The sequence below is a fragment of the Ursus americanus genome, chromosome 14 (genome assembly GCF_024610735.1).
Source record: "Ursus americanus isolate L20-20 chromosome 14, mUrsAme1.1.p, whole genome shotgun sequence".
Classification (NCBI taxonomy): domain Eukaryota; kingdom Metazoa; phylum Chordata; class Mammalia; order Carnivora; family Ursidae; genus Ursus; species Ursus americanus.
This window is the reverse complement of record NC_142140.1, coordinates 748,738-767,920: the sequence shown is the minus strand read 5'-3', so window position 1 is coordinate 767,920 and position 19,183 is coordinate 748,738. Positions and strand designations below refer to the sequence as shown.

General features: G+C 49.9%; 1 protein-coding gene and 1 long non-coding RNA gene across 2 annotated transcripts; one reads left to right on the top strand and one right to left on the bottom strand.

Moving 5' to 3' along the window:
* The first annotated feature begins 10,738 nt into the window (after positions 1-10,738).
* C14H3orf22 (chromosome 14 C3orf22 homolog) lies at positions 10,739-13,848 on the top strand. Its single transcript, XM_045812416.1, has 3 exons — positions 10,739-10,827; positions 11,545-11,676; positions 13,698-13,848. The coding sequence occupies exons 1-3, from the start codon at positions 10,739-10,741 to the stop codon at positions 13,846-13,848; spliced, it is 372 nt and encodes a 123-aa protein (XP_045668372.1).
* Positions 13,849-15,425: 1,577 nt separating this feature from the next.
* Positions 15,426-18,032, bottom strand: LOC123802058 (uncharacterized). Its single transcript, XR_006782419.2, has 3 exons — positions 17,330-18,032; positions 16,183-16,314; positions 15,426-15,811 (listed from the first exon to the last, which is right to left on the bottom strand). It is a non-coding gene; the product is annotated as an uncharacterized LOC123802058 (long non-coding RNA).
* Between the last annotated feature and the right edge of the window lie 1,151 nt (positions 18,033-19,183).

Sequence of the window (19,183 nt, the reverse complement as noted above, 5' to 3'; positions counted from 1 at the left end):
TCCTGGCATCCTTGTCAAAACCACTGGACTGTAATTGTGGGTTTGTTTCTGGACTCTCAATTCTATTCCATTGATCTGGGTCTTTCCCAGTGCCAGTACCACTCTGTTTTGATTACTGTAGCTTTGTAGCAAGTTTGAATTCAAGAACTATGAGTCTTTCATGTGTGTTTTACTTTTTCAGGATTATTTTGGCTAATTGGGGCCCCTTGAAATTCTATGTGAATTTTAGAATCAGCTTTTTGATTTCTGTACAAATCTGATGGGATTTTGATAGGGATTGCATTGAGCCTGTGGAATATTTTAGGTAGTATTGCCACATTAGCAATATTAAATCTTCCATTCCAGGAGCACCTGGGTGGCTCAGTCAGTTAGACGTCTGCCTTCAGCTCAGGTCATGATCCCAGGGTCCTGGGATTGGGCCCCTCATCAGGCTCCCTGCTCAGCATGGAGCCTGTTTCTCCCTCTCCCTCTGCTGTTCCCCCTGCTTGTGCTCTCTTACTCTCTCTCTCAAATTAATCAATTAATTAATTTTTAAAAACTTCCAGTTCAGAAACAGGGTTGTGTCCTCTTTTACTTAGGTGTTATTTAATTTCCCTCAGAATAGCATCCGAGGCAAATAACAGTGAAATTTTGGAAAGAAAAACACAGAGAAGGGTTTAAAAAAATTATAAGCACATAAGGGAAAAGTCAAGAAACTAGTCTGGCTTCTCATCAAAGTCATCAAATGTGAGTGACACCAAGTACATCTGGGGGGGGGGCATCAGGAAGACCAAAAATCCATTTCAGAAATAATAAGACTGTCACCTCCAGGCGCTCTACAGAGCACTTTCCACACACTGGCAAATATCTGGAGGCTTATTTTCTGGAGATGGTTAAAACGAAATGCCTCCTGACTAGGAGCACTGGGATGAAATGAAGGTGTGGGTGCTATCCCAGCACAATATTGAAGTGAGCAAATACATACGGAATCCTACACATCTCGCTCTGAGCTCCTGGAACTCTGGCGACCGGCCCTTCACCCTTCTCTGGCCAGAGGTTGGTAGAATCTGATTTCTCAGGGGACTCTGACAGCCCATAGAGAAACACCTAAAGATACTGAATAAGGGTCCCCAAATAAACTTCCAGTTAGAAAATTGGACAGTGAAATCCAAATTCAGTGAGCTGTAAACGCAAGCTCAAAGCATTCAAACTTGAAAAAAAATTTTTTTTAATTGCAGCATTATTTACTTATAACAAAATGAAGTTTTTTGGTTTTTGTTTTTGTTTGGTTCAAACATTTGTAAAACCACCATTGGAATCAGGATAAAGAACAGTCTCGTCATCCCCCAAGTGAAACGTCTTTTTAGTCTCCAACATTTCACATGGACATACAAATCATACAAAGTACATGACTTGAAAGAAATGGAGACCGTCCATATGCTCAGAGATGATGTATTGCACTCAGGAACAGAGAATAGGACATCCCTTCAGAAGTAACATCCTGAGAACCATAGGACACTTCTTAGAAATGCAAAATATGGTAGCAGAAATTAAAAACCTATTGGATGGGCATTTATCCCAGAGAAATGAAGACTTCTATTCATCTCCGTGTGTACATGATTGTTATAGGAGCCTTATTCCTAATAACCCCAAAATGGAAACAGCTGAAGTGTCCTACGGTGGATGAACGGTTAAAGAGACCGTGATGCATCATACTCAGAAGTAAAGGTAGACGAACAGGGGTGACATCACGGAAATGGTGGAGTAGGAAGCTCCAGGAGTCCGTCCCTCCACTGAAGTAATAATTGAGCCAGCAGGAACTGTCTGAAGCAAGGGTTTGGGCACTCTAGAATCTAGTCAGACACCTACAGCGTCTAGGGGAGGGCTGGGTGAAGAGGCCTAGAAACTTTAGTGAATTTCCATGTTTCCATGCTTCCAGGGGCTAACACCCTACACCCTCCAGCACCATGGCAGGCAGCCACAGGCACAGAGGCCTGTGTTCACGGTGTGCCTTACTGGGGCAATAGGACATTGTCCTTCACAACTCAGGGTTTTTTGTTTTGACTGCTGGTTGCTGCTATTGACTACTGAAGGCCTAGCACAGAGGCTGACCATTCAGCCCCCACAATCTGAAGCAACTTCCCTACCACGAGAGGATGTAAAGAGGAACTACTTTTTAAACATTTTATTTTATTTTATTATTTTATTTATTTTTCCCCCTTTGGGGCCAGACGCTTAAAGAAATCTTTGTCGAGTTACTAGCTGACCACAGAAAACAGAAACTTCGGTGACCACACTCAATAAGGAACACACACTTTCCAAAATAGTTTGGAAAAGTCCCAAATGGATGGCTCTAGCCTTCAACAAACAAAGGTCGGCAAACTCTGAGGATGGGATTATGTGATTTCCAGAGTTATCACATATTTAGAACGTCCAGTTCTCAAGAAAAAAATGAACAAACATACGTATTAGTTTGCTAGGGCTGCTATAATGAGTACCACAGACTGGGTGGCTTACACAACAGGCATTTATTAACTCATAGTTCTCAAGGCTAGAAGTCTGAGATCAAGGTGTCATCAAGGTTGGTTCCTTCTGAGGGTAGTGAGTGAGAATATGTTCCATCCCTCTCAGTCAGCTTCTGGTGGTTTGTTGGTGATCTCTGGCATTTCTTGGCTTATAAATCTCTTCTTTCACATTCACATGTTATTCTCTCTCTGTGTCTGCATCCAAAATTTTCCCTTTTAATATAAAATAAGTTGTATTGGGTTAGGGGACCACTGTACTCCAGTATGGCCTCATCTTAACTAATTTCATTTGCGATAACCCTATATCCAGATAAACTCACATTTTGGGGTTTTGGACTTCCACATACAAATTTTGAAGGGACACAGTTCAACCTGTAACTTGGAGGTAAGGCAATCAAAATTATCCAGTTTGAAAAATAAAAAACAAGAATGAAGAAAAATGCCTCAGGCCAAAGCCTGAGATATCAGTGTGATACCATCAAGAATACCAACAGAGGGTTGCCTGGCTGGCTCCGTTGGTAGAGCATGTGACTCTTGATCTTGGGGTTGTGAGTTCAAGCCCCATGTTGGGTGTAGAAATTACTCAACAAATAAAATCTTAAAATAAAAAGAATACCAAGGAAGTTCCACTAGTAGATAACGAGAAAGGGACAGAAAATATTTGAAGAAATAATGGCTGACAACTTCCCAAATCTGATAAAAAGCATGATGTGATGGGAAAAACAATATTTGGGGAAAACAACTTTGTTTTTCTGAGTTGTTGCTTAGGCCTTTTACCTAGTGTGATAACCCTGCACACACCCAGACTCTGGAGTTGAGTTTAGACTAAGGACTTGAGTTTAGGATGCCCACCATAAGTTCCTGTTTTACTTTTCCCAGGCACCTTTTAAAATAACCACTTTATTGTTGAGCCAACAAAAAGTGGCCTATACCCCAACCACATTGTAAGTAATAGGTCTTTCCTACCTGCTCTCTATCTCCTGCTTGCTCGTGACCTGGGGAGCTGCCCTCCCTCCACTGGTTCAGTTGCACCGCCTCACATCTGGGATCTCTGAGTAATAATAACTCTGGTAACTACTTCCTTGTGTGGGTGTATTGAAACTGTGTCTTAGATCAAAATGACCTCATGGGTCTCACTTCCCATTCAGAGGGAACTTGGATGCTGAGGGAGCTACCTGCCTACCCCCATGTGGGTGGGTTGTGCCCTCTCATTCATCAGGTCACAATCTATATTTTCTTTTTTCTTTTTTAAAAGATTTCTTTTTTATATTCGACAGAGATAGAGACAGCCAGCGAGAGAGGGAACACAAACAGGGGGAGTGGGAGAGGAAGAAGCAGGCTCATAGCAGAGGAGCCTGATGTGGGGCTTGATCCCACAACATTGGGATCACGCCCTGAGCCGAAGGCAGACGCTTAACCACCATGCCACCCAGGCGCCCCACAATCTATATATTCTTAATTCAATATACCAGCTCTGTCTTCCCTACAATATGATAATGCATACCCAATAACCTCAATGAACTCAATGCAGGATAAACTCAAACTGATCCGCACCAACACACATGATAATCTTATCGTTAAAACTCAAAGACAAAGAGAGAATCTTGAAAGCAGCAAGGGAAAGGTTACCCATCACATTCAAGGGATTCTTAATAAGGTTAACAGCTGATTTCTCATCAGAAGCCATAGAAGCCAGAAAGCAGACGGATGACATATTTGCAGACCTGAAAGAAAAAGAAACTCTCAACCAAGATTTCTATATCTGGCAAAAGTATCCTTTGAGAATGAAGGAAAAATTAAGACATTTCCAAATAAATGAAAACTGAGGGAGTTTGTAGACCTGCCCTACAAGAAGTGCCAAATGGAGTCTTTTAGTCAAAATTGAAAGGACATTAGACAGTAACTCAAAGCTATCAGAAGAAATAAGAACAATGGTAATGGCAAGTCATAAGTAAATGTTAAGTTCAATGTGATTGTATTTTGGGTTTATAATTCCTCTTTTTTCCTGTATGAATTAAAAAACGAGTGCATGTTGCAATAATTGCAAATCTGTGGTACTGGTGTGATGGGTGACAATAACAGTATAAAGGGAGGAGAAGATGTATAGGAGCAGAGTGTTTGTGCACAATTGTAACTCAGTTGCTATTATTCATACTAGATTGTTATAAATGTAAGGTTTTCATCATAACCGCCAAAATAACCACTAAGATAGTAACTGAAAAATATATAGAAAATGACAGAAAGGAACCAAAATTGTACATTACCAAAAAGTCAGTTAAATACAAAAACAAGAGAGTAATAGAGGAATTGAGGAAAAGGAATTGAAGAAAAGAACATATAAGACATAAAGACTAAATGGCAGAAGAAAGTCGTTCCTTACAGTAATTATATTAAATGTAAACAGATTAAACTCTGCAATTAGTAGGCAGAGATTATTTTAAAATGTATAAAAATAATTCATCTATATGTTGTCTACAAGAAACTCATTTTAGATATAAAACACAGAGCAGATGAAAGCAAAAGAATGAAAGAAGATATTCCATGAAAATAGTAACCCAAAGAGGGCTGGGTAGCTATATTATTGTTAGACAAAATAGACTCTAAGTCAAAAGATTACAACAGGCAAAGAACATTAAATATTGATAAAAGGGTCAACCCATCAAGAAGATATAATTATTATAAACATATACACACTTAATAACTGAGCCCAAAAATATATCAAAATTTAACAAAATTGGATAGGGAAATAGATAGGTCTACAATAATAGAGAATTCAATAATGGATAGTAGATAGAACTAGACAGAAGATCAGTAAAGATATGGAGCACTTGCACAACACTATAAACCAAAACTAGACCTAACAGACATTCAGAAAACTCCACTGAACAATAGCAGAATATACATTTTTCTCCAGTGTATCTGGAATATTCTCCAAGATGCATTAGGCCACAAAACAAGTCTTACTAAATTTAAGAAGTTTTAAAAAATTCAAGTCATACAAAATGTATCTTCTGATCACAATGGAATGAAACTAGAAATCAACAGAAAACTGGAAAATTCACAAATAATGTGGCAGTTAAACAACATTTCTTAAATAATCACTGAATCAAAGGAGAAATCACAAAGGAATTTAAGAAATGCCTTCAGATGAGTGAAAGCAAAATCAAAACATACCAAACTTATAGGTTGCAGTGAAAGCAGTGTAAAGAGGGAAATTTATAGGAGTAAATACGTATCTTCAAAAAGAAGAAAGATCCCAATTGATAATCTAAATATGTAACTTAAGGAACTAGAAGATGCAGAGCAAACTAAATCCAAAGCTAGCAGAAGAAAGGAGATAATAAAGATTAGACTGAAGATAAATAAAACACAGAGTAGAAAGTTATGTAGAAAATCTACAAAGCCAAGTCGATTTTTGAAATTATCAACAAGATTGTCAATCCTTTAGCTAGATTCACTAAGAAAAAAAAGGTGAAGATTCAAATTACTAAAATCTTAACTGAAAAGGGGAGCATTACTACTGATTATACAAAATTAAAAAGATTGTAAGAGAATACTATGAACAATTGTACGTTAACAAATTGGATAACCTGGATGAAATGGGCAGATTCCCAGAAACACACAACCTACCAAGACTGAATCATGAAGAAATAGAAAGTCCGAATAGACTGATAAATAGTAGATGAATTCAGTAATCAAAAACCACCCAACAAAGGAAACCCCTGGAACAGATGGTTTCACTGAATTCTAGCAAACATTTAAAGAACTAATATCAATCCTTTCTAAACTTTTCCAAAAAATTGAAGAGGAGGAAACACTTCCTAATTCATTCTATGAGGCCAGCATTTCCCTGATACCAAAGCCAGAAGACACTACAAGAAAAAAAAACTAAGACTGATATCCCTTTTGAATATTGATGTAAAATCTTCATTGAAATACTAGCAACCTGAATTCAGCAGCATATTAAGAGGATTATACACCATGACCATGTGAGATTTATAGCTGGAATGCAAGGATGGTTCAACTTATGAAGAGCAATCAAGTATACAGCATTAAAGAAAAATGAAAATAAACCCCACATGATAATCTCAAATGATGCCAAAAAAGCATTTGACAAAATTCAACACAGTTTCCTGATTAAAACAAAACAAAACAAAACAAAAAAAAAACACTCAGCAAACTAGTAATAGAAGAAAACTACCTCAACATAAAAAAAACCATATATGAAAACCCCACAGTTAGTGTGCAACTCAATGGTAAAAAGACTCAAAACTTTCCCACTAGGATCAGGAACAAGGCAAGGATGCCTGCTTTTGCCACTTGTATTCAACATAGTACTGGAAGTTCTATCCAGAGCGATTACGAACTCCTAAGAGTCACACAGACACACAGACACACACAGACACACAGACACACACACACACACACACACACACACACACAAAGAAAAGGCCAGGACCAGATGGCTTCACTGGTGAATTCTACCAAACATTTACAGAGAATTAACACTAGTCCTCATCAAAGTTTCCAAAAAAATTGAAGAGGAAGGAATGCTTCCAAGCTCATTTTATGAGGTCATGATTACCCTGATAGCAAAGCCAGAAAAAGACACTACAAGACAAGAAAACTTCAGGTCAATACTCCTTATGAATAGATTCCAAAATCCTCAAAAAAAAAAATACTATCAAAGTACATTCAGCAGCATATTAAAAGGATTATGTGTCATGACTAATTTGTGCCCCCAATGACAGGGTGCTTCGTAATATGAAACTCAATCAATGTAATTCATCACGTTAGTAGAACGAAGACAGAACAGAGAATGGAGAGTGGTGTGAGTGAAATGGGTGGAGAATGCATTAGCTGCATTCTTGGGTGAAATGCCATACCACCTCTGGTTCAACTCTTTCACCTTCTCATTCCTCGACTCCTTGTAATCTGCCATGTGTTCCTCCACAGAAACAGCTCTGCATAAAATGAAATGCCCCTAAATCCCAAAGTTACTTCTTCCTTCTCACCTGGTCACAACCATCTGCGGCACTGGCACTGATGACAACCCTGCCTCTTGACCTGGGATCATCCCCCGTCTTCTGTGACACCACTGACTTTGTCCTCTCTGTCCGTGCCCCTGTCTGGGTCGCAGGCGCTAAATATTTATTTGATCATTAAATATTGGGTATCTTAACACTCAGCCCAATGCCCTCTTCACACTTCTTCCACACCGCCTCCCGTTCGGATGATTGTCTTCAATTACCACTGATACATCAGTGACACCCAAACGTACTTTATGCCCAGACCTCACCCCTCTGGATCTCAGACCCAGACGCACAAGTGCCTAAGTGAAGGGAGGCTCAAAGGCATCTCAAACTCAACCTGACCAAGGCTGAACCCACGGTTTCCTTCCAAGGCCTCGTCTAGTCCCATTTAGTGGCAGTAAAAGAAACCCAGAGTCATCGTTGGCCCTCCCACAGCCTCTGTCACCACTCTGTGTTAACTTGGTCTCCTGAAATCTCTCCAATCAACCCCCCTCCCTCCATCTCCAGCACCACCTCATTCCAAGGCACCACCACCCCTCATCCTGGTCTCCTGGTCTATCCACACCTACTCCTGGCCCCGTTCACTTTGTTCTCCACACTGCCACCAGAGCAATTTTTTCAAAACACATCTGTAGTCTGGGACACAGGCACAGAGAGACGGAGCCGCTTGCCTGAGGCCGCACAGAAGGCAGTGGCCCAGACTGGGAGACAGGGAGTTGGCCTTTTGGGCACCACCCTCAACTCTCACACTCTCCTGGGTTCAAACCCTCGTCTCCGTGATGGCTGGGCTGTGGCTAGGGCTCAGGTCAGAGTCGGCCAGGATCACTTTTCTGCAACCAAAGTAAGGTTTTAGCTATTTCTGGGGTATCTCTTCTGTTCCCAGGCTGCATGGGAGAGATCCCTGGGGGAGTATGTCCAGGTGGATGTTCCACCCAGGGTGCTGAGCATGGGAACGCCAGCAAGCCCTGGCCCACCCGCTGCCGTCTCTACAGCCGCGCTGGGCAGAGGGCTTCAGGCTGGATTCTGAGCCACATGGTTCAGCAACTGCAGTGTCACTGATTGTGACTTCAAGGGCTTCTGATGTCGCAATGACCCTGTGGGCCTGGCCTGCTGGGGCCTCAGGGCCAGTGCTCCTGTGGTAGCATGGCAGCCAGGACCATGGCCAGCTTCCGCCCTTCTGGCATCACATAAACCAGCCCGTGAGTAGCCTGCAGCTTGGATGGTCCACTCACCTACTCCCTTCTGGTTGGAGGCTCCGTGTACCCAGGCCCGTGCCTCTCTATGTCGCTGATCCAAGACAGTGTTGTAGCCAGGGAGGACCAGTCTTGGGGGGTTACAGGGCATGGCAGCTCTCATACCTGGTGTCTTCCTGACACTGCCAGGGCACCCTGAGCCAAACCCTCATCATGGTCACTACCAGGATTTGGGGGGACAGCCTGGGTGGCTGGGAAGGACAGTCCCGGATCAGCTTGGGAAGCAGGAGAAAGATGGCGCCTGGGACAGATGGCCACGGTGTCAGAGTCCTTCCCTGGCCTCTGCAGTGGCCCTTCTGCCCCTGAGGGAGGCAGATTCAGCCATGTCAGTTTGAGTAGGTATGGGGTGGGCCTGAGGGGTGCCCCTTCCCCTGCTTCCTCCAGACCACTGGGTTCCTGTAGTGGTCTGCTTCCTCAGGTCAGTGACTGGTGTGGGTACCTCTCCCAGCCTCGTTCGGAACTCTGTGAGGCTGCAGAGCCCAGATGGCCACTCTGGTCCCCTGGTGGGTGGGGATGTAGGCAAAGCACCTAACCTTTCAGAGCCTCCATTTCCTTCCCTGGAAAATGGGGGTGACTGTAATCTGTTCTCCATCAGGTGGAGAACATTAAATGAGGTCACACACAGACCTTAGCAGACACTTCACCTGTCCTGGACCAGGGCCCTCGCCGGGCTGCTCAGGAGGAGGAGGGCCAGGGGTTATTGGCCTGCCCAGGTTTACTTGATAGTGAAGGGCTGTGGGGCCAGGCCCATGAAAGGGACCCCGGTGTCCTTATAACAGTCATGGTCCAGGGTCAGAGGCCACGGACGCCCCCACTAGCCAGCACTGGTGTAGAGAGCTGCACTTTGAACAAAGCTCTTTGCCGGGTGGGCAAGTCCATGGAAGATCAGGAAGACTTCCTGGGGGCCTGAGGGGCCAGGCCACAAGCAGGGCTGCTGGCATTTCTGGCAGGAGGCTGGCACTGTCACAACGGGCTCTGAGGTCACATGTGCACAGCACACTGGCTGTTTAGACCACGGTGAAGATATATTAGGACAGCCATTGGTGGGCATGGGTTGCACGATTTGATGGCAAAGGAAACATCAGCAGTGAGGTCTTAACCCCTGCTGTTCTCCGCCCTCACCTACCTGCATCTGCACCAGGTGCTTTAGAAAGACAGTCACTCGTTGATGCTGGTGGGCATGGAAAATGGCGCAGCTGTTCTGGAAGGTCGTTTGGCGGCTCGTTTTAAAGCTTATGGACTTACCATAAGCCACAGCAATGGCACCCTTACATATTCGAGAGAAACAAAGACTTCCTGCATGAACTTGTACATGAATATTCATAGCAGCTTTATTGGTAATAGCCCCACACCAGGAACTACCCAGACGTCCTTCACCAGTTGAGGATTGAACAAAGCACGGCACAGCCATCCCACGGAATACTCCTCAGCACTGAAAAAGAACCACCCGCGGATACGCACAGCTGGGCTGGTCCTGAGGGAATGATGCTGAGAGGAAGAAGCCAGGTTCTAAAAGATACCTTCTGGGTGGTTCCATTGTTATAACACTTGCAAAATCACATCAGTAGAGAGACGAGCCCAAATTCGTGGCTGCCAGAGTTTGGGATGGGCTGTTCAGTTGAGAACCATCCCAAGTGGTGGTTACACAAAGCTGTACACATAAAATTGCACACCCCCCCACACACACACACACACTCACACATGAGAACGTGCGTAACTGGTGCAGTGTGGTGAGGCCGGACATGGGTGAAGGGCCAGCACGACCCAGCCTTCACTCAGCCCTGGGAGGCCGGCAGGTGCTCTGTCCCCTTCGAGGGCTCAAGGGGAAGCTGAGTGCCTGGTCCCGGTCCAGCTGGCTCCTCCCACCACCATCCCCTCCTCTGATGGGCCTCCTCTTGCTTTCCAGCCGTGGGTGAAAAGTGTGCCACAGCTTAAACCTCCTTCCATGATGGACTCGAAGGACCCCAAGAAGGGCCCGCAGTATAAGAAGAATAGAAACAAGGCCCAGGAAAAATTTGCCAGGAAGTTTCCGTACAGGTACTAGACCCTGAGACCCCTACGGCCAAGTCCTGCCCCCGCCCAGGCCATGTCAAAGTGCATTCCAGCGGTGTATAGAGTGGACCTGGGATGAGGCTTCTTATCCACAGGGAGTTCCCTGAGCAGTTCTGTGACAGTCTGGGGTTCATCCTCTTCAATCCCAGTCTGAGCTGAGGACCTCTAGACAGGTGCCCGGGAATGCTGGGGCCATCCCGGAGCCTTACCCGGCTGTTTCCCTCTGAGCCCTTGGCCTCACAGGAACCACCTGCCAAAGGAGGAATACATTCTTGAACACCTGCCCCTGCCAAAGACGTGATGGGATCAGACTGGGGTGGAGTGTAGTTTGTAAAGCCTTAAGGTATTCGGGAACCAGTAGAGACCCCCAGACTGGGCAGATCTGGGGCCTCGGCCAGTGGCAGTTACTAAATGTTCTATGTGCCCAGGCTGTGTCCTGGATCCCACCAAATGCACTGATGGGTCCTGAAAGAAAAATGTAGCAACTTTGGAAGGCTTCCTAGCTGTGTGACCTTGGGCAAGTCACTTGACCTCTCTGTGCCTTAATTTCCTCATCTATAAATGGTTGTGAGTTGACATACAGGTTAATGTTGATAAAGCACTTAGAACGATGCCTGGCAGGTAGAAAGTTCCAGATGAGCGAGAGCTACTCATACGGCTGGTGGCTGCAGGCTCCCTAAAGATACCAAGTGTCCATTGCAGGTTCTCTTGGCTGACGGAACCCACTGCAGAGTTCCTGAAGCCCTGGGAGGTCACGAAGACGACCACCTCACTGAGGGATCAGCTGCCGCTGCAGAAGACCTTGGTACCAACTCGGTCCATTCCAGTCAGAGGGTAAGTCATAGGCCCAGGATGCTGACAGCTGCTGCCACCCACCGACCACACTCAAGCTGCTGGCCGTCCACCCCAGGTCTGCCCACAGACACTCACGTGACTCTCCCAGCAGGCTCCACTTCCAAGCTGAGGAAACCGAGGCCCAGAAAGGAGACACTGAAGTCCAGCGGTCCCTCCCACAGCAAGGCAGTTTGTGGGAGAGGCTGCACAGGACCCTTTTGCGGACAGCGCCAGCCTCACCTGGAGAGGGCCCTGTCCACACGCAGGGAAACAGGCCTGAGGGGGCAGCTTAGCCGCTATCCTTCCACACGGCAGAGGCAAAACAGAAGAGCCAGCAAGTTTCTGGTCTCCTTGCAGCCTGCTGTGAGGATGGAGGCACTGACGGGGACCCTCGCACCAGACACTTCTAGACTGACCGTGTACTCACAAATGCACCCCCCGAACACGGGCACACACACACTGAAACACCAAGACACCCTCGGAAAGACCCACACGCATGAACATTTCACATACTCGCCCTAAACCTGGACTCGGATCCAGGCTGTCCCTGGGCTGGCAGGCACACACCAGCTGTGACAGAACGAAGGGCTTCCATGACCAGTTGGTGAGGGGGCACCCACCCCACCTCCCAAGGACCCCAGCTCCACTGTGTCTGCCTCAGCCCTCCCTCCAACTCTAGGGCCGGTGTGTTTCCGACTGGCCCTGCCCACGGCTCACCGCTCTGCGGATCAGCCCTGGCAGTCCACAGAGACGCCCGCAAAATCCCAACCTGATACGCGGAGAGGCAACATAAACACTCACACGTGTGTGCGCGGGCACACACACACACACGAACACAGCTGCATGCCTACTCCCTGCCCACACTGGCCCTGACTTTTGTCGCGGGTCTCACGTTCCCGCCCTCATTCGGCTGTGGATTTGGTCCAAATGTCTGAATGGGGTGCCGAGCTGCAGAGGCTGGCGTTTGAGAGCACGGATGTTCGTGGGTCTCGGCTTCTGCAGAATGGGATCAGCTTCAAGCCCAGTGTCCTGTGGGGGACCAGTCAGACCGCACGCATAGGCCGACCCTCAGTGCTGGGGCCTGCCCCAGGGGGACTGCCATGGGACGAGCTCTCCTGGAGGGTGACAGGGAGCAGAGACCTGGAGGACAGACTGAAGCCGTCAGCAGGTGTGTCAGGGAGCTCAGGGGGCAGTGCACTTCTCAGTCCACCAGGGCCCAGCACCAGTGGGGAGCCGACCCCTCCCCTTCATGGGGGAGGTGGGCAGGGGCCAAGGGAGGGGGCTGTGACTGTGCGGCCTCGAACTAGTGGGGACCGGGGGGGGGGGGAGCTCTCCCACCTCATCGCCTACCCTCCGACCTCCCACCAGCCCTCTGTTGGGGAATTAACCAGAAGGGGAGGGTCGGACTGGAGGGCCACAGTCAGCAGATGCCAGAGTAGGGAGGAGAGTGGATGGGGAGAGAGGATAGGAGAGGGCATGGGGGCCCAGGTGAGAAGCAGGGAACCCTGTAGGAGGAAATACTCCAGACAGTGGGAGGCAAGTGCCAATGTCCTGGGGTGGGACAGAATAATGTCTCGCTTAGGGAATTTGAAGTGCTGGTTTTCAGAATGGTTAGGAGACGAGCTGGGGAGAATGCTAAATGCCCACATTTGTCTGAGGGGGAATGGGGAGACACTGAAGTCTGGGGAGCAGGAGAGTGGCATGCCCAGACCTGATGTAGCTGTTGGAAAACACCGACTACGAGAAGAGCAGTGCCCTCACAGGGGGAGTGGCCATACAATGCTGGTTCGCCTGTTGGTGGCCATCCAGCGACTGGCAGGCACGAGGATGGCCCTCACTCACTGTCTGAGCAGGCCTGGTGCCCCAAGTCCGGGCCGTGTCAGAGGCACAGAACCCTGTTGGGGGTCTGATGTGGACATCGGGGAGTGGGGTCCCAGGGCAAGTCTGGGCTGGGAGCAGAGTCTTGGTCGTGGCCCCAGCCAATGTCTCCGGACCCGTGGGCTTCTGTGTGGTTTTTCTAGGCTTGGGGCCCCAGATTTTACGTCACCGTCCTGCTTGTGCCCTCCGCTGCCACCGCCTCCCCTGAGCCGACTTTGGGAATTCAAGCTACTGTGTCGCCGCTTCCCCGGCCGAGGCGCCCCCACTGCCCACCCCTCCAGGGGCCTCTCCTAGAGCCGGGCTCCACGCGGCCTCCCTCTCGGCCACCCGTCCCTGGCGCTCCAGGCACAGAGCACTCCCTTCTGGACAGAGGTGAACTCTAGGGAGGGGAGCTGCCCTGCGGGGCTCTTCACCTCCTCAGAGCCCACGCCACGTGAATGAACTTCGCAGGTTCATATCCTATTTCCGCTTGGTCTGAGCATTTTGCCTTCCCAGCGTCCATTTTCTCCTCCATTAAATGAGGTGATGTTTGATCTCGAGGGGTTGGTGTGAGGTTTAGAGAGAGTAGGAGCGTCATTTCCCAGAACTGATCCCAAGGATGCACTCACACGTGTAAATAAAGATATCTGGACAACGTATTCACAACAGCGCCACAGCAAAGGATCAGAGACCACCTGTATACCCACTGCCAGGGGCTGCTCGCCGATGTACCCTGCACTGCCAGGCAGCCACTGAAATGAAGAGCCAGATCTTTATACACTGGTCTGGAGCAATCTACAAAGCATATTCCGATTTTTTTAAAGCACAACAGCAGTGTGTCGTCATGCTCCCATCTTGTGTGCGTTAGGAAACAGTGTGCGCGTGTGTGTGCGTGCGCCTGTGTGTGTAGGTAACAGTCAGTACCTCTGGGTAGAAGAACTGGGGCCTGGGGACAGGCCTGCTATTTTCTGAAATTCTAATACATGAACCTAATACCGCGTTGCTGGTGTTCTACACAGTCTTCGAAGAGAAGTGGGATGGAGTAAAGTCGGACACTGCTGTAACTGCTTCGGGATAGCAGCAGCCTGCAGGAGGGCGCCTGCAGGAGACACAAGGGTTTCCCCCACTCTCTTCTACAGACAGAGGGACAGAAGGTCATCTTGGAGTCCTTGGGAGGATAAATAAACGCGGGGACACTAACTATAGCCCTCTCGCTAGGACAGAAGGGTGCAGGGCCCTGAAGATGACTACGGTGGCTGCACTGAGCTAGGTGGGCAAGTGGCCCTATTGTTCTGGAAAGAAGGTAGAATGAGTCCCATGTGGAGTGAGAATTGAAAAGAGGCCCTCCCCAAGCCCTGGGGCGGGATGGGATGGTGGTTCCCAGCCTGCAGCAGGCAGAAGTCAGTCCTGCTGTGTGCTCCTGGGGTGTTTGGGGCCTGGGGGAAGGGTGTAGAGGACTGCCATGGGGCGCACCCTGGGCCTCCATCCATCCAGGCCCAGGTGAGAGGCAGGCCCGGTGTACCGTGCACCGGGCAGCACTGGCCTGGTGGTAGAAGGAAGCAGAGACCCCGGGGTCCCCTCCCATTGGGGTCGGAGGCAGGCTGATCTCCATTTGGACTGTGTAAGTCTCAGGACTTTTCCTGCAATGTTTCCGCTATGTCCTACTTGACATGCGCAAAATACTGCCCCGTGTGCCTGTGATGCAGCGTAGTGGTGCGGTGACACACGTGGCCGATGTGTCCGTCTGCCACGAGCCATTTTTCCAGCCGCCCCCGCCACCTCCCCCTCCACCACAGCTCCCTCCTCTCCTTCTAAAACTAGTAGCTCAAAAACAATACACTGCATGCTTCTCTCTTTTTTTATTAGCCATATAGGATGGTATTACGCTCCATGCAACTTTTTTTTTGCCTCAGCAGCAAGTTGCTACGAGTCACGTGATGGTGCACACGGCTCATTTCATCTTTTAGTTATCACGGATAATACTGCATGCCTTGTCCCTCCTCTTTCCGACAGACACTTGCTTTCCAGTTTTTGCTGTTGTGGACGCAGCTGCTCTGAGCATTGCTGCCCTGTCCCAGGCACACGTTGTTCCCAGGGAGGTGTCCCTGGCCAGAGGGCCCCTGCATGCCAGCCAGCCCCAGCCTGTCTTTCCAGAGCAGCTTACAGAAAGAAGCTCCCCTGGCTCCCCTTGTGCGCTACTCTCGCTGTGGCCCCCGAGTTTAGGAAGTAGGCGGGGAGGGCAGGCAGGGCTCTTCCAGGACGCAGGGCAGAACCAGTCCTGTAGGTAGAAAAAGCTCATACCAGTCACCCAGCCAGAGCGAGTCCTAAAATGTGCATGGTCTCCAGTAGTTTCTCCCCTGTAGGGGCTTCTAAAGAGCATTTAGGGAACGAAGAGCTAACTGTTGGTCCTGCTGTGTCCTCAGTGTTTCTATGCACACGATGCCCTCAAAGAAGAAAACCAACTCTCCGGGAAGCATGCATCGCAAACGCCCTCACAGGGAAATGGGCAACCCCTGAATGTCTGACAGCCGAGGCATGAAGTAGCATATCACGGCGGCCCAGACCTGGGGCATGCCACCGGCACTTAAGTGTGGCCGGCCTGATCCCCGACTGTCCTCGTGCCCTGAGCACAGCGACAGTAAAACTTACATCAGCAGGTGCTTGCAGCCTCCTGAGAACCAGGCACGGTGAATGGTGTGATCAGGGTGTGGCTCTGTCTTCTAGGGATGTACCCTGCGATCACAGGATGTACGCAGGGATGGTCACTGTAGCAATGCAACACTAAAGGACACAAATGAATCTACTTGTCTATTATTTAGGGACCAGTGAAATAAAAGCAGCAAGTCTGCAACAGAATCATGGGTTCCCCTGGAGATAAAAATACGGATGCAAGTAATTTCAATGGGAGGGAGATTCTGGGGAGTCCCCCAGAGATGTGGGGAGGGGAAAGGAAGCAAAGGGTGTACTCTCGAGCTGGCCACCACTTTGGGCACCTGGGGCTGAATCCCAGGGGAGACCTCTATAGGGCACGCCTCAGTGTTATCCCACCTGAGGGGCACAAGCTGCAGTATTTACCCCCCAGCTTCCAGCAGACATAGCTTGAAGGCTGCTTGGGGACACCGACCCCCTGCACACCCAACATCCCTGTGCTCAGGCCAAGCAGGTCTGAGGGAACCTACAGGAGGGCGGCAGCTGGGGCAGCAGGGAGCCATCGGGAATGCTACTGGGAAGAGCTTACTGCCACAGGGACGTGGGTGCGGGGGTATCGTGCCCAGCCTCCCTTGCGGTGGGAGCATTGCAGGTATGATTGGCTCTGGATTGCACGGTCCCCGGTCTGTGTCTTCAACGTTCTGCTGCCTGGGAAGGGAACGGCTCGCTCTGTGGAGCACATGGAGAAGGGCTGCATATAGCCCAGGGGTGGGGGGGCTGCAGGAGAGAAGGGGCCTGTACCCCCAGTGGCTCCACGGAGCAGCTGTCCTGACCACCTCCTGCTGCCCAAGAGAGAAGCTGATCGGAAGGCAAGTCGCCTTTGCCACAGACCGCGGCGCCTTCACCCCGGAAAGAGAGCTCCAGCCCCGTGGGGAGGGGAGGCACCCTGACCCCTGGCCCACCGACCCGGTGGGGTGATGGAGCAGCCCAGCAAGCTGAGCAGCCCCGGGCCTCCCCTCTCCCGGGGCCACGCAGCCAGAGGCCGAGGCCGGCAGATGCAGCCGGCTGTGATCCCCAAACTGCATCACGCGTGAAGAAGCGCTGTGACGAAGAACCGGGGGGTTATTTCAGCGAAATTTTAACTCACAGAAATATGCCTCCCAGGAAGCTGCCTGGATGACAAAGCCACAACACAAAACTGCAAAACAAACCGTAACAAAAACAAAGTAACGCCGTAACCACAACAATCCGGGAAATGTTTTCCTGACGAAGCCAGAAAGAGCAGAAGAACACTGGAACGCTTGACACGAGACTTTGTAACCCAATCCACGGTGTCACTTCCTTGCTGGGGTGGCTGCTGGCCGGCACCACTCAGCTCTGAGAGATGGAAACCACGAAATGGAAGACGGTTGCCAGCAAGCCGAAATGCCGAGTGACCTCCAGTTTGTGTGCTTGATTCCTTCAGGACCTGGGGTAGCCTTTTAGCAGAAAAATCACTGAAGGGTGTCAGCTTGAGCCCCCCCGGGCACCCTCTTGTCTTGTCCAGCTGTTCATGTGGGACCCTGTCTTCCTCGGGCCATCTGGGACCAGCTGGGACCCTGCTGTTGCGGCGTCGGCCTGTGATCTGTGAGGACAGACACGTTCTGGCGCCAGCTGGAGAGGAAGCAGGTCAGAGGAGGCCAGAGCAGGAGGAACTCCCCAGGGGCTGCACAAGGGGAAGAAGAGGCGCCTCTAGCTCTCGCGAGCCTGGACCATGGCCCTCGTACTCACAACAGAGGGTTCGAGGTCAAGTGCCAACAGTGCGGGGTGGGCAGTGGAGTGCCCGCCCCGCGTGAGGGAGTGTGCGTGCATGTGACAAGCTTCAGGATGCCGGAGGCATTGAAGGAGAGGACAGCAGGTGCTGTGACTGCAGAGCCGGAGGGTGACTTCTAATGGTGATGACCTTCGGGGGGGGCAGAGGGCATCTGGATGGCTGATAACTTCAGCAAACAGGTCACATCAAAGGCTGTGTGGGCCCTGAGGGAGCTTTGAACAAAGGTGTGTGCCATCGAAGCATGTGAACAACTAACTGACCACGAGGTGGCACGTGACACAGCGTGTGTATGGCGTATGAGGGTGCGTGCGGCCAAGAGGGGCCGGGAACAAGCCTCCAGGCATGTCACAGGCCCAGCCCCTCCCCCTCATCCTGGTAATCCACGGCTCTCCAGGGGGGTGGGGCTTCACAGGGAGCCCCGTGGCAACCCCTTCCCAGGTCCACAAGGGTTGGCGGTCACTGACCCCTGCTGGCAGGGCCCATGGACACGGTGTCCGTGAAGGCCTCGGCAGGCTCCTGAGAAGGGGGAGCCCTAGGACTAGCCTGGAAAGGGAAAGCATCCACTGTAGGCAGGGGGGAAACATCAGCAAAGGGCGAGGCGTGACTGTGACAGAGCTGCCAGTCCCTGGCCAACCTGGCCCCCACAGGCCAGCACGGCCCTGTAACCAGGCTCACGGGCTCCCACCACAGGCTGTGGGGGCACCACAACACAGCTTTGGCCTCCGCCCAGCCAAGCTGCCCTTCCTCGGCCGTGCTCTGATTTGTTTCTCAAATCCTCAAGCATACCCTGCCCTGGTCTTCCCAAAGTTCTGGCATTTTAATTTACCATCGAAGGAAACTGAGAAAGGACACCGTATATTCAAACAGTCACTAAGGGGACATTTAGTCCTTCCCAAGGGACTCCCACGGCTGGCTGTCTTCCCAAGCCAGAAGGGTGGCTTCTCGTTGCCAAGTGCCCTGACACACACTGCCAAATCACACCCACACACTCACACACCCACCCACACACCAAGGGTGGGAGGCAGCCCAAGGCACAGGGTTTCACTGGGCTGTTTTCAGCTTTAATCTTTAGCCTAGGCAGAATGAAAGGTCAGATTTCCCCCCAAGTTTTCACCGTTGCCCCTCCAGCCAGAATTTAGCACCAGTGGCCATGGTGCGCCCACGCCTCACCCCACTCCCCATAGAGCC

Coding starts and splice junctions, on each gene's coding strand:
- C14H3orf22 (XM_045812416.1), top strand. CDS start 10,739: ATGGACTCGAAGGACCCCAAGAAGGGCCCGCAGTATAAGAAGAATAGA. Junction 10,828..11,544: donor GCCAGGAAGTTTCCGTACAG/GTACTAGACCCT, acceptor TGTCCATTGCAG/GTTCTCTTGGCTGACGGAAC. Junction 11,677..13,697: donor CGGTCCATTCCAGTCAGAGG/GTAAGTCATAGG, acceptor TGGTTTTTCTAG/GCTTGGGGCCCCAGATTTTA.